This window comes from Notolepis coatsorum (assembly GCF_963971535.1).
Source record: "Notolepis coatsorum genome assembly, chromosome: 10".
In the NCBI taxonomy this organism is placed as follows: Eukaryota; Metazoa; Chordata; class Actinopteri; order Aulopiformes; family Paralepididae; genus Notolepis; species Notolepis coatsorum.
Genome location: NC_140174.1, coordinates 36,049,666 through 36,063,084, shown reverse-complemented (window position 1 = coordinate 36,063,084; position 13,419 = coordinate 36,049,666). Strand labels below are relative to the sequence as shown.

At 43.1% G+C, this 13,419-nt stretch overlaps 1 protein-coding gene across 3 annotated transcripts in view; it reads left to right on the top strand.

Annotated features, from left to right (window-relative positions):
* The window catches only part of LOC311235350 (disks large homolog 5-like), a 100,824-nt gene that overhangs the window by 56,791 nt on the left and 30,614 nt on the right, over positions 1–13,419 (top strand). For all 3 annotated transcript variants that reach the window (XM_084322787.1, XM_084322786.1, XM_084322785.1), the window contains exons 18-25: positions 1,801–1,922; positions 2,049–2,135; positions 2,768–2,927; positions 4,605–4,767; positions 5,720–5,853; positions 6,587–6,748; positions 9,313–9,496; positions 11,098–11,246. In XM_084322787.1, coding sequence (XP_084178913.1) covers positions 1,801–1,922; positions 2,049–2,135; positions 2,768–2,927; positions 4,605–4,767; positions 5,720–5,853; positions 6,587–6,748; positions 9,313–9,496; positions 11,098–11,246 — 1,161 coding nt within the window. The remainder of the gene's footprint in view (positions 1–1,800; positions 1,923–2,048; positions 2,136–2,767; positions 2,928–4,604; positions 4,768–5,719; positions 5,854–6,586; positions 6,749–9,312; positions 9,497–11,097; positions 11,247–13,419) is intronic.

Genomic DNA, 13,419 nt, shown 5'->3' with positions numbered 1-13,419 from the left:
AAAAAGTAAGCAAGAGATTCGAACCGGGGACCATATGGTCCACAGGCAGGGCACTAACCAGTTGAGCTATACAAGCCGTCATGAATTGTTACTGACTAATCCATCATTTATACTTTTCAAGTGCCAATAGAACAGGGATCAAAGGAAAATATCAAAGGATCAAAACCCAAGTATACTCGAGTTTTGGTGCTCAACGGTTGGCGAGATAACCCGACTATACTCGGGTATGGCGCCTGTAACTGAGGGGTACAATTCCCTGACTGTATTAAATAAGTATGGTATCATTAAACCACTACTGTCTTATGTACATTACTACTGGCCATACAGTACACAGGTATATGAGATGAACACTTCCACAATGACACGGTTCCACACAAATCTTGGTTAGAATAATATTTATTAGCAGCAATAATAGTAGATTACATTACTTTACTTAGAGTCGCGCTTGTAAGGTGAAGAATGTGCGTGAGTAAGTCAAGAGCGTAAGTCCATTATAATATTACGCAGGAGATAATGAATACCACCTGTATCTTAGGAATTATATCTATGGTACACTAGTAGGGCAGCGGGAGATACTAGTAGGGTCCCTCCGGTTGTAGGCCAGCAAGGGGAGAGGATTTGTCGGTAGCAAAGTCTGGGTCAACGAAGAATAGGGAGACTCCAGATACAGGAGACAGTGCAATAATCTCTTGATCCGCAGACGAATAACAGCTATTCTCCGGCATGCAGCTCCGCATGGAAGAAAGCTAGCCAGCCTCAGGCGTCTTAGAGGCGGGCTCGACGTTGCTCCTCACAGGGTAAATCCCACACAATTGTGGGTGTAGACGATTCTCCGCTCCATCAGCTACAGGACCAAAGCAAATATAATCCAGCCGAAAAGGGCTATGTAGTCGTCGGGTAGGTTATCCAGTGTACATATCCACACGGTCCTCGTCTAGGGCTCCTCGGATGAAGGCGCCAGGGTAAGCTGCCCAGCCTGGATAAGCACACTAGCTGGTACGAGGAAACGTTGGTAATGCTGGTCACTGTAGAACGGTAGCCGCACGATACACTATACACAAATAGACTATTACTGAATTAATAGAATAGGTCGAACTCGACGGTACAGCGTTAAACTCTGATACTTCAGCTATCAATTCGCACGCGGTCTCAATGCTCTATTTGGGGCCAAACGGGCCCTACTTCACCGCACGTTGTATCGTGGGTGAGGCTTCACTTGGGTAACTCGAACTACTTCTGTATTCACCTGCGCCATATTTATACGTTAGGTGAACAAACTAGTACCAGCCTTATTCCTGTCTCGTATTCTTGCGCAGAGCCGTTCATGTCCAGGCATGTCTTTGGCGGTGACTTTGAACTAGACCTTGGGGGTATGGCAGTGGCGCCTAAGGGACCGCTGTCCAATAGGAGAACGAAATATTATGGTCTGTACTAGGTAAAGGGATATTCCGTGTATATGTACAAAGAATACACAAGGGATATCAGACGATATACAAATATTATGCAATATATATCAATTAGTAAATATATATATTCGGTTTAATCTGATCCTTCGTAACAGCGCCCAATGAGTTAATATTTGACATGGCTGTCGGTATTTGATTTTTTGGTATCAAGGAAATTCTCAGATAGAGATTTTAGCTATTGAGTTATCAGCCCAATATCGGTATCGACCCATCCCCATTCTTTACGCCGCCCCGGATCTTATGAACAGATGGCATCTGGCAAATATATCTTCCTCTGATGGAATAATTGTCCGCCTAGTGACTAATTTATGTTTTTATTTTTCTTCACATGTAGTCCTCAGCATCAAGGTCGTCTGAGCCTGGACCTCAGCCACAAGCACTCCGGAGACTTCACAGAGACCAACCACAGCGAGGCCCCACACAGCACCAACTCCCTCCCCTCCAGCGCCAGGCTGGGTACGTATCCAGGGCCTAACATTTAAAACATACTGTTTGTTTTATGGAAGTGGTCATTTTTCATCATCTGTCCTGCATCACGTCCCCATGGTGAACGACTTCCATCTGTTTGCGCGGCTCTCCCAGGTTCCTCGAGTACGTTACAGTTCAGGACGGAGCGCATTAAAATCCCACCACCGCCTCGATATCCACGCTCCTCTGGGTCTGACAGAGGTACGATTGACCTTTTGTTTTGCTGTGAAGTTTGTTAATTTGTTTGCAATGTCATTATGGTTAATGAACCTTTTGCACTGAAGAACCTTATAACTCTGTTTTTAAAACCTTTTGGACAGCGCATGTATTTTGAAGCCAATCCACATCACTTTGTAGTCTGAATGTGATATATCACAAAGTACTTAACCTCCCTATTTACATAAAAAATTTACATTTGGTCATTTAGCTGATGCTTTTATCTAAAGTGACTGACAAATTGTGAACAACAAGTCTGCAGGACGGATACACTTCTGGCAGAACAGTGTAGAAATTGAGTGCTACACTCTTGAGTGCATAGTAGTATAGACATAATTTAGCATGGTAGGTAGTGGTATACTGTAGGGATAGTAGCATAGTACATATTAGATAGTAATAGTCTTTTAACTATGAATGAACACAACAATCTAACGTACCATCTTAATTGTATAAAGTTTGAAAACATTGTTCCTCTGAAAACTTAAAACAGAGTTATATGGTTCTTTGTCTTGAGTTACTCAGATGGTCTGGATGATTATGTATGAATGCGTTAATCTGCATTAGTGTGATGGTTTTATTCTGATTTTGACGTCCATTCTCCTCCGTGGCATCTCCAGGCTCCCTCTCCCACTCGGAGTGCAGCAGCCCGACACCCCCCATGTCCCCCGTCAATCTGGAGACCTCGTCCTTTACCAGCAGCCAATCACAGAGCTCCATTTGCACCCAGCCTAGGATATCGGTCAGCCCTGCTCCAATTGGTGACAGGCGAAAAGATAGGTAGGCCAACCCTCCCCTTATGGGTGGTAGTGTCTAGAACCCATAGCCCGGGAAGGACGTTTCCATGGTGATCGTTACTTCTTGACCTAGCTACAAAGCTGTAACTCGTCATCAAAGTTTCATCTGAAAAGTTGCCTATAAACGTATCCCTGTCCTTAACCCATGAGACTAACCACTCCCACCACCTAAAACATTTAAATAAATGTACAAATGTCCTTCCCAGTTATGAGATATAGACACGAACCTTCTGGGTCGCCCCACTGTCATCAATTAATGAAACGCAGTGATGTATTTTATCCCATTTTATCCGTACCTTCTTCTGTGCCGTCATGACGAAGAGTAAGCGATGGCTGTGAGCACTGTGTCCCACATCGTTAGCGGAGACGACTCCGACTCGCCTCCCGTCATTACTCATCCTCCATCTCTCTCCGTCCTGCTGCTCTGTATTACCTGCCACGTTCTCCATCTCTCTTCTCTATATATATGACTTTCTCTCCTCTCCTCTCTCCTCCATCTCCATCTGTTTTGTAACAGATCCTCTGTCAGACTCCCAGTGGCTGCTGAGCCCAAGTTCTACTCTTTAAGGAGCTTGAGGTTTGTTCTGCGCTGCCTGGAGCAAATCATATATTGTGTTTTGCTGTTTGCGAGATTGCCGTACCAATGCATCTGAACAAGACCCTTCTACTGAATGCTCGGGTGCAGAAATAGATGTGTTTAATCACAAGAGATGCTCTCTGTGGAAGTCACTCCTAGGGGTTTGTTTAAATGTTCATTAACTTGGAGAATGAATGTCGATGTTTTCCTTTTTTCCAAGTCATCATTCTTTTAAAGGCTTTTGATTAATTCAAAGTGCCGATGATGAATGTTGCATGCCTTCTGGCTTGGAATCTAAAATGCACTTTGCATGCACAGCTCATCTCCCTCGCTTGTTTGTGGAAAGCTTTTAACAGAATCATGTCAGGAGTGCATCTTTATTTTAGAGGACTTTGTTGAATGCAAATCACAAGCAGTCTTTACTGTTTGAGAGGGGGTGCTCCATTAAAATCTCCTGGTTCTGTCAAGACTGCAGGTAGCAGCTTTTGTTCTTATAATTTTCTGCCGACTTGCATATATATTGTTGGGTTTTTACTAGGTTTGCATGGAGTGTGTTTACATGCACATTCCGGATACTGGCTAATCTACCGCTCAAGGTCTTATACGGGATAAGGTGTTGATATGTATTGTAATACCCTGATTACCAATATGCCTGTATATACAAGTAAATGGAATATTGCAAGTAGCGACATGAAAATGGAACTCGCACAGACCACAAAACCCGACAATAAATGGGATAAGGTGTTTACATGCCTTAGTATCCCGGCTAAGATCGGCATGGCCCAGCAATCATATTTGGGCTTCTTATTCAAGATATGAGCTACTCTCTGCACATGACCTAATCTCTGCTATTATACATATATTATAGGATATGGTGTTAACATGCACCAACTCATAGATGGAATACTCGAGTATCCCAAATAATATCAGAATATGAATGTGTATATAAAGTGCACCCATTGATGAGAGTCGCATCCTTGCCCTGCAACATCCCAGCCAGTCTTTGTAGTTGTCCTTGGATGTCGTCATCCACTACATTACTGCAGAATTCAAAATGTCTCTCTTTCCTCCTCGTCCGTACAGACCGTACCTGGAGGAGCCGCGCAACGTGACGGTACAGAAAGGGGCGGAGCCGCTGGGCATTTCCATCGTGAGTGGAGAGAACGGCGGAGTGTTTGTGTCCAAAGTGACCGCAGGCAGCATCGCACATCAATCCAGAATGGAGTACGGCGACCAACTCCTAGAGGTACCGTCTACTCTCTGTACAAATATCCAGTTATAATAATAAACTTTATTCATAGAGCACTTTTCTTTTCTTTTTTATCCACTTTTTCTCCTCTTTTTCAATTTTTTCTCCGATCCCAATTCCATTGTGCCAATTCTCCCCTCCCCTGTCTTAAACGTTGCTCGCATATGCCCCCCACTGGCCGGTTGTAGGGAGGATAGAAGCCTTGCATCACGTGTCCCCTCCGATACACGAGGAGGCAGCCTGTCGCATCTTTTCACCTGCCGGCGCGGACTCTCATTGGCGAGGTGTAACGTGTGGGAGGCTCACACTACCCCCGCCACCTCCTGTCTCTGCTGTGCAGGCGTCCCCCAACCGACCTGTAGGAGTCGCTGTCCACAACGTCCAGATTACCACCCATCGACTTCCACCCGCTAACTCTGCCAATTGAGTTAGTATCATTCCATTTGGGCTGTGTGGGGTGCTTAATGTCTGAAGGAGTCGACTGAAGGCTTCTTGTCCTCTGCAAAAGCATGCAATTGGTCCACTGATGGATACATCTTGATATTTGTCTAGTCTAGTGTGTTCATTAGATGGGTGAAATCCTCTTTCAGTGCCTCTGTGCCTGTTTTCGTAGGCAGTTAGCCTCTGGTATGCGTGCCATTAGCGTTAGCCACGCTTCTAGGCCTCTTTTCTTTTGGAAAGAATGATAAAAAAAAATATATATATATAAATATTTTTTATTTTATATTCGACTAAGAGGTTGGCCAGTCGACTACGGCTCCTTTTGACCGATTAGTAGACTAATCGACTAATAGGGGTCAGCCCTACATCATATAAAAGGCAGCAAATGTTTGGGAAAAAGGGGGCGGGGTCAATGGTTATCAGTGCTGTAGAAGTATGACTTGTATTTTTCTATTAAATTTGTTAATTCATTAGAGCTTTTTTTATTTGATTTGATCCCCTCCCCCAGTTCAATGGAATCAACCTGCGGAATGCTAACGAGCAGCAGGCGAGGCTGGTCATCGGACAGCAGTGTGATACAGTCACCCTCTTGGCACAGTACAATCCTCACATGTTCCAGCTTGGAAACCACTCCCGCTCAGGGTAAGGAGCAGACTGACCGGGGGGACAGATGGATGGACTCAGGGTAAGGAGCAGACTGACCGGGGGGACAGATAGATGGACTCAGGGTAAGGAGTAGACTGAGGGACAGATAGATGGACTCAGGGTAAGGAGTAGACTGAGGGACAGATAGATGGACTCAGGGTAAGGAGTAGACTGAGGGACGGTTAGATAGATGGACTCAGGGTAAGGAGTAGACTGAGGGGCAGATAGATGGACTCAAGGTAAGGAGTAGACTGAGGGGCAGATAGATGGACTCAGGGTAAGGAGTAGACTGAGGGGCAGATAGATGGACTCAGGGTAAGGAGTAGACTGGGGGTCAGATAGATGGACTCAGGGTAAGGAGTAGACTGAGGGGCAGATAGATGGACTCAGGGTAAGGAGTAGACTGGGGGTCAGATAGATGGACTCAGGGTAAGGAGTAGACTGAGGGATGGTTAGTTAGATGGACTCAGGGTAAGGAGTAGACTGAGGGACAGATAGATGGACTCATGGTAAGGAGTAGACTGGGGGTCAGATAGATGGATTACCTTGACATGGTTTCTCACTGGTTCTTATTACTTTATTGAATGACTAAAAGGACTCTATAAAACGTGGACTGTTCCTTTAATGCTTACATGGTCTGTGAAAAGAAATAAAAACGTTAAATAACAGACTACATTGTATTGGCAAGGAAATGTGGGGGAGAACATTTATAATTGTACCCCCTCTTCAGTTCTCGGATGGAGTCCATTAGCAACCAGCCGACCCCTCAGGACAGCGGTAACACCACCCCGGACAATCACTCTATCGACTCGCTGAGCGAGCAGGACGAGGGCACCATGACCCCACCCTCCAAACAGAACACGCCTGCCACCAGCCCGCACAGCTCCTTCAGGTGGGACTAGAAAGTCACCGCAGGCCTTGTCTCCATTAGCCAAGTTCAGCCTGGCTGGGGCTAGCCATGGTCTAGCATGGTATGGTATGGTTGGGTTTGTGTCTTTCAAAATGCACACCACCAACAGTGGTACACAAGCTAAACCATGATGATACAACAGTCCCAGCCGGCTTTGGCCATGTCTGGCCAGGTTGTTGAAAGGTGATTGTCTCGGCCAAAAGACAATGGAGACACTCACTGCGTGCCAGACAGGCCACATCACGGCTAAACCCTGGCTGGTGGAGACGAGGAACGTTTAGAATGCATGTTTTTTTTCTCCCTCCATTTTAAGAACAGTCACTATGCGCAAAAATGGTTGATATGTGTTTATATACGATAAATATATCAACAAAGGTTTGAATCTTGTAAACTAGTCACAGTTGCACCCTTGCACTGAAGAACCATATAAGTCTGTTTAAATATCAGAAGAAACTACTCAACCTTGACTTTCTTTAACTATGAGTGAACACGACACTTTTTTTTTTAAACTTAGGTTTTTATTTAAAGAAAAATTCCAACAACATACATAGACAACATTCATAGACGATACATTTCAACATATCAACAGTACATAAATATAAAACAAATAGACAAAAATGAGAAAAGCAAAAGTGTGGCATGGGTCCTTCGGTCTATTCTATATTTGCATTATTTATTTACATTTTCATTCATTTCCTTGTATCCTTTTCAATCCTCTGTGATGTCGTTACTTCCCCTCCTATATTCTTCCCACTTTCCCCATTTCCATTCATACTTTTCTTCTTGCAGCCTCAGCAGATGTGTGATTCTCTCCATTTCCTGTATCCCCTCTACCAACTCTATCCATTGATCCTTCGTCTGCACTTCTACCTTGTACCACAGTTTAGTTAAAGCTTTTTTGGCTGCCACTATCAATATCTTAATCAAGTATTTGTCTTCCCCTTGGATTCCTTCTTGTGATAGATTCCCCAAATACAACACTTGGCCTCCCTGGGGTATTTCGTATCCTATTCTTTCATTTATTATCCCTCCTATCTCTTCCCAGTAGTGCCTTATCTTCTGACATCTCCAGAATATGTATGTATGGTTCGCCACTTCCTGTCCACACTCCCTCCAACATGTTTTCTTTGCTGGTGTGTAATTGCCCTGTATTTCTGGTGTATTATTTCTAATTATGTTTTTCCACCCAAACTCCCTCCATATCCTTGATCCTGTGGTTGTTTGTTGCGTCTTACATGTGTCATACCATTCCTCCTCGGTTATCTCTATTTCCAACTCTTTCTCCCACTTTTCTTTTACATACAATGTTGTATTTCCCTTACTGTCCATTATTGCCTGATATAGTGCTGATATCACCCTTCCCTTCCGTCCTTCGTATGACTTTACCATTATCTTAATTACCCCATTCTGTTCTTTGTCTCTGTCTTGCTTTATTTCCTTGTTATAGTAGTCCCTAATCTGTAAATATCTAAAGTGGTCCCTATTCTCTAGTCCGTATCTTTCTTTCAAGTTTTGTAGAGTCTGCATCTCCCCTCCTTCTGTCATTGTGCACATTGCTGTTATAGCCCCCCGTTCCCATCTCTTGAACCCATGGTCTTCTATCCCTGGTCTGAATTTGTTGTTGTGTGCTATCCATCTCAGTATCTTAGATTCTTTTTCTAGCTTGTATTTCTTTACTATTGTGTTCCATATGTTTATAGTGAATTTAGTAATTGGATCTAGTAGTTGTTCCTGTCTTCTGAACAGCTCCCTATCCCCTATCAGTGTCTGTACTTTGAATCCCTCTCTTTTGGTTTCTATATCTTTCCATTTGGCCTCATAATTCACATTGCACCAGCATGCTACTGTTCTAAGCTGTGCTGCAGTGCATAGTAATAGCTTTCTAAACTGGGTACTGCCATCCCTCATTTCTCCTTTGGTAATTGTAGAGTCACATATCTGATCCTTGGCCTTTCCCCCCCCCAAATGAATCTTGATATCCCATTCCCTAAATTGTTTTTGTGGTATTAATATAGGTAGAGATTGAAATGGGTATAGTAACCTTGGTAATATGTTCATCTTAATGATTTCGATCCTTGAGCTGAAATCTAGGGGCATTACCGTCCATCTTTCTAGATCTCTCTTGATTTTCTGATTTATCTGTGTATAGTTTGCATCGTATAACCCCTCCAACCCTCTTGTGATGTTCACCCCTAGGTGAACACGACACTCTTACCATCTTCAAGTTTGAAAACATTGTTCCTCTGAAAACTTAAATGGACGGTTATTCTTCTGAGGTACTCAATTATATATCATGGATTCTAGTGACCTCCCGGGAACCCCATTTCAGTGTTAGTTTTCGTTCCTTATTTTATTCACATTTCACCATTCTGCTTCATTTCACGGTGGATATTTTGCATCTCCTTCTGTCACGCTGTAGATGTGACACGGTGTACTATCAAAGAAAGCATTTGCATAGCCTAAAGCCAGATGTTGAGTCGTTGGGAATGGGATCAGAGGGAACCTGAGCGATTTCCAAATCACTCAGTGAGTTTTTCTGACTCCAGGCTGCCTGGCGCCGGCTCCCGCAAAGCCCCAGAGTCTCGGCTGGTGCGGCTGAAGAGGACCCAAGTGGAGCTGGGGGTTCAGACCTGCGGGGGGAACCTCCGTGGCATCTATGTGGAGAGCCTGGACGACGACAGTCCCGCCAAGTGTCCCGACGGTCTCGTACCTGGAGACCTGATACTGGAGGTACAGCTGCAGTGTGTTTTTGTCCTCATTTAAAAGGGCACTTCACCAAAAGAAAACTATTATTTTGCACATAGATCTCACACACATCCAAAGACTCTCTACACAGTCAACGGTGCACGGAGCCGGGGAGAAACCACCGCAGAGCCGGGGAGAAACCACCGCCTCGCCCTGCTGGCGCTTCCGCTTCACAGCGCGAGAGTGGGCGATAAGGGGGGCGTGCTAGCGTGCGGTCACGTGGGCTTAGTGGCCAATCAGAGGAACCCGGAACCCGAGCGGCGTTGTAGAAGGCATAGACGCGCCCCGGGAGTCGGGGGTTGTAATGTGTACTTTGGCACACATATCGGCATGTAACTCGAGAACCACTGAACGGACACCCGAGCCGCTAGAGGTCGGCAAAGTGGCATCGCGAATCGTCCTCATGAGGGCCCACATGTGGGCCCTTGGATGTTAATTAATGTTTTTTTTTATTATTATTTTTTTGCCAAGAGTAAAGACCATAACCCTATCAAAACAGCAGTCAACGTGTATATTTTCATTTTTATTTATTTTTTTTAAACTTTGGCCATTCCCCTGGCTCTTTTTAGCGTTTATCGCATTTACTCTGGTCAAGAATGACCGACAGAAACAGGCTGAAGGGGTACAGATGGGGGGGAAGACACTCTGGGAAAGGCACGGCTGCAGTCCGGGATTCGAACTCGCTAAACCCCAGATCCGTGACGAGCACGGTTGTCCCCGGCGCCGAAATAGCGCTCGAGGTACGTGGTGAACTACTGGAGCTCCCCCTATATATTTTCATTTTTACCAATGTTTTATACGATTTACCAAAAATAAGAATTTATCGGAAAAATTCTAATTATATCTCTTTTATCGTAACACCGCAAGGAAAGAGGAGCCTTTTCCCTATCCATAGATGTATGATTTGGCCATAATAAGGTCAAGGTCAAGTTCAAGGTCAAATATGAATTTATAATTAAAATAGATTATCATTTATTACTGTATCTACAAATCCGTCTGTTTAATCATCTTCCCTTTATTCATTTGCTTAGATTTTTTTACACTTGATCTCAAGAAGGTAGTGAATGAGCTCAGTGAGCGAGCTCGGTGGTTGCACAATTGTAACATGGTGTTATTCACCGGCACAGATGCAAAAATAAATCATAATTTATATTCTTTTTTTTATTACAATTTACTTAAGCCTAGTAACAGACACAATATTTCTGACACTGGAAATACATACCCCCAGGTCCCTAGATGTTCCTAGATACCAAGAACATGCAAATTGGCCTTGTAGAAGTGGAGTAATCTTCCATTTACTTAGGTACCTTTAGGCGAAATTTCTGAAAATAGGGCTACAGCTTAACAGGTTAATCGTTTTTGGATGTGTGTGAGATTATGTGCAAAATAAATCGGCATTGTTTTTTGGTGAAGTGCCCCTTTTTAAATGTCCATTCAGGTTGGGTGCTATTGATGAAGACTGTGTTGATATTGTGCATGCGTTGTTTGATTCGATTTCACAGACAATCTGACACTGCGTTGGCATGTGTCTGTACCTCGGTATAATTTGGTTTTGTTGTGTAATTTGTGTCGTCTCTTTAAAACAGTACAATGGTGTCAACATGAAAAACAAGACCGCTGAAGAGGCGTACCTGGAGATGTTGAAACCAGCAGAAATGGTCACGTTCAAAGTACAACACCATGGGGACGAACTCGCCGCGATCAAAGCCTCCCCTGGAGACGGATTCTTTATAAGGTGACTAATAATCAAACTACCGGTATCCTAACTAGGGACGGACGCTTGTACTTGAAAACATGTTTTATCACAACCTACTCAACTAGTGAAATGCTTAATACTCAAATTATCAAGACTTAACAGGAAAAAAGTTACCTTTCACACTAGAAATTCCTTGGTGGAATCTTGCAGTTACAACTGAATGTGGTTCCAATGTCAATCAAAGAGATTGAAGCAAGAGGGTGCACTCCCTCTCTCTACACAGTACAACCAAGATGATACACTCCCTCTCTCTACACCAGGGGTAGGCAACCCTAGGCACGCGTGCCTGCATAGGCACGCAGGCGCATTTTCATAGGCACAGGGGGCAGCATAAAAATTTGCTTTGAAATATTATAGTGAAATATTTTGCACTGTTGTCGCATTTATCTTGTTGAAATCCTCCCACAGGTTCTTTTTACTACCACATATTAAATTGAGACCCTTTATTTGTTTATTATTTCAATTTAGCTGGAAATACATTGCTACTAGGGATGCTCGATATTGGCTTTTTTACCGATACCGATATTCCGATATTGTCCAACTCTTAATTTCCGATACCGATATCAACCGATACCGATATATGCAGAGTTTCCCCCCAAAAAAACTGAATAATTTCAGGTAACTAATAATTTCACTGGATGCATTCAAAAGGCTTTCTAAATGTAAGCATTATCTGTGCAAAATATGATCATTAAAAAAGTAAAAATTAACATTACATATCTCTTGTTGTTGAATTAAACCAACATGCATACTTTTGACAATAAATAAAATAAGAATTGGTTCTTACTTGCTTGCCTGGGTAAATAAAGGTTAAATAAATGTAAAAAAAAAAAAGATATAATAATATCGGACACCCCTAATTGCTACATTATTCAGTAACATTTGCAGAGCCTTATAACAAAAACATTATTACGGTCACCATTGTGACCAGTGGGATTAATCAACTAATTTTATTATTTATTTTTCTATTTCATTGAACATTGCACATGTTAAAAGCCATTTTTTTTACTCAAAATGTGAGTATTACCAAGTCAACTTGTGTTCTTAAAACAATGACAATAAACATAGTTTTATTAGGTTGAAATAATGTGGTTGTGTACTTATTTTTCTGTTAACTTATTATGGATTGAAAACTGAAAACCTTAATGCACAGTAACTGAACTCAATATTTTTAAGTTTTGGTAACTTATTATTATTATTTTTTTTACAGTGTAGTCTTGCGATCAATCAAAACTTATTTACACGATATACCTCGCATTCACCCTCCATTCACATCCTGGTGTTCTCCTGGTGTTCTCCATTAGGCCTGTAGGTGGAGCTATGACAGCACACGTACAGTACACACCCCGATGGTGTGTGATGTGTCCAAAAATGAATGGGCAAATGTGAGTGAAAATGCAGCTGTTTGTCTGCATTGCATCCCCCCCCCCCCCAACTCAGATTTAGGGTTGATACAACCATTATAATAATATTGTTAATAATAACAATAACAATAATGATGTAATAATGTACAAATTATCATTAAAAACACCTGATTATGAGAAAAAAAAATACGATGCATGGAATATTGTTGCGGCATACTCGTTACAACTATATTTCAAACAGGCACTCCATGTCCAAAAGGTTGCTGACCCCTGCTCTACACAGTACAACCAAGAGGATACACTCCCTCTCTCTACACAGTACAACCAAGAGGATACACTCCCTCTCTCTACACAGTACAACCAAGAGGATACACTCCCTCTCTCTACACAGTACAACCAAGAGGATACACTCCCTCTCTCTACACAGTACAACCAAGAGGATACACTCCCTCTCTCTACACAGTACAACCAAGAGGATACACTCCCTCTCTCTACACAGTACAACCAGGCATGCGTTGTTCATGGGAAGGGGTAGCACGGTGTGCAACCTCACTCGCTATTTGCATATCAATAGCTCCGGTCGTCAGGTGTGTTAAATACGTTCTCAGACACATTCACACCTAACCTTGTTGTGAAGACGTGTTACATTCCATTCGTAGAGGCAATTAGGCACTGTCTTTAGTCTGTGCCCAAGCGAGGGGACATTAAATGCGCATTCGCGGGAGCGCGTGCACGCGCCGGGAGCGCGCGTGCACGTGGTGCGTGTCACCCCAGATGATTTCAATAAC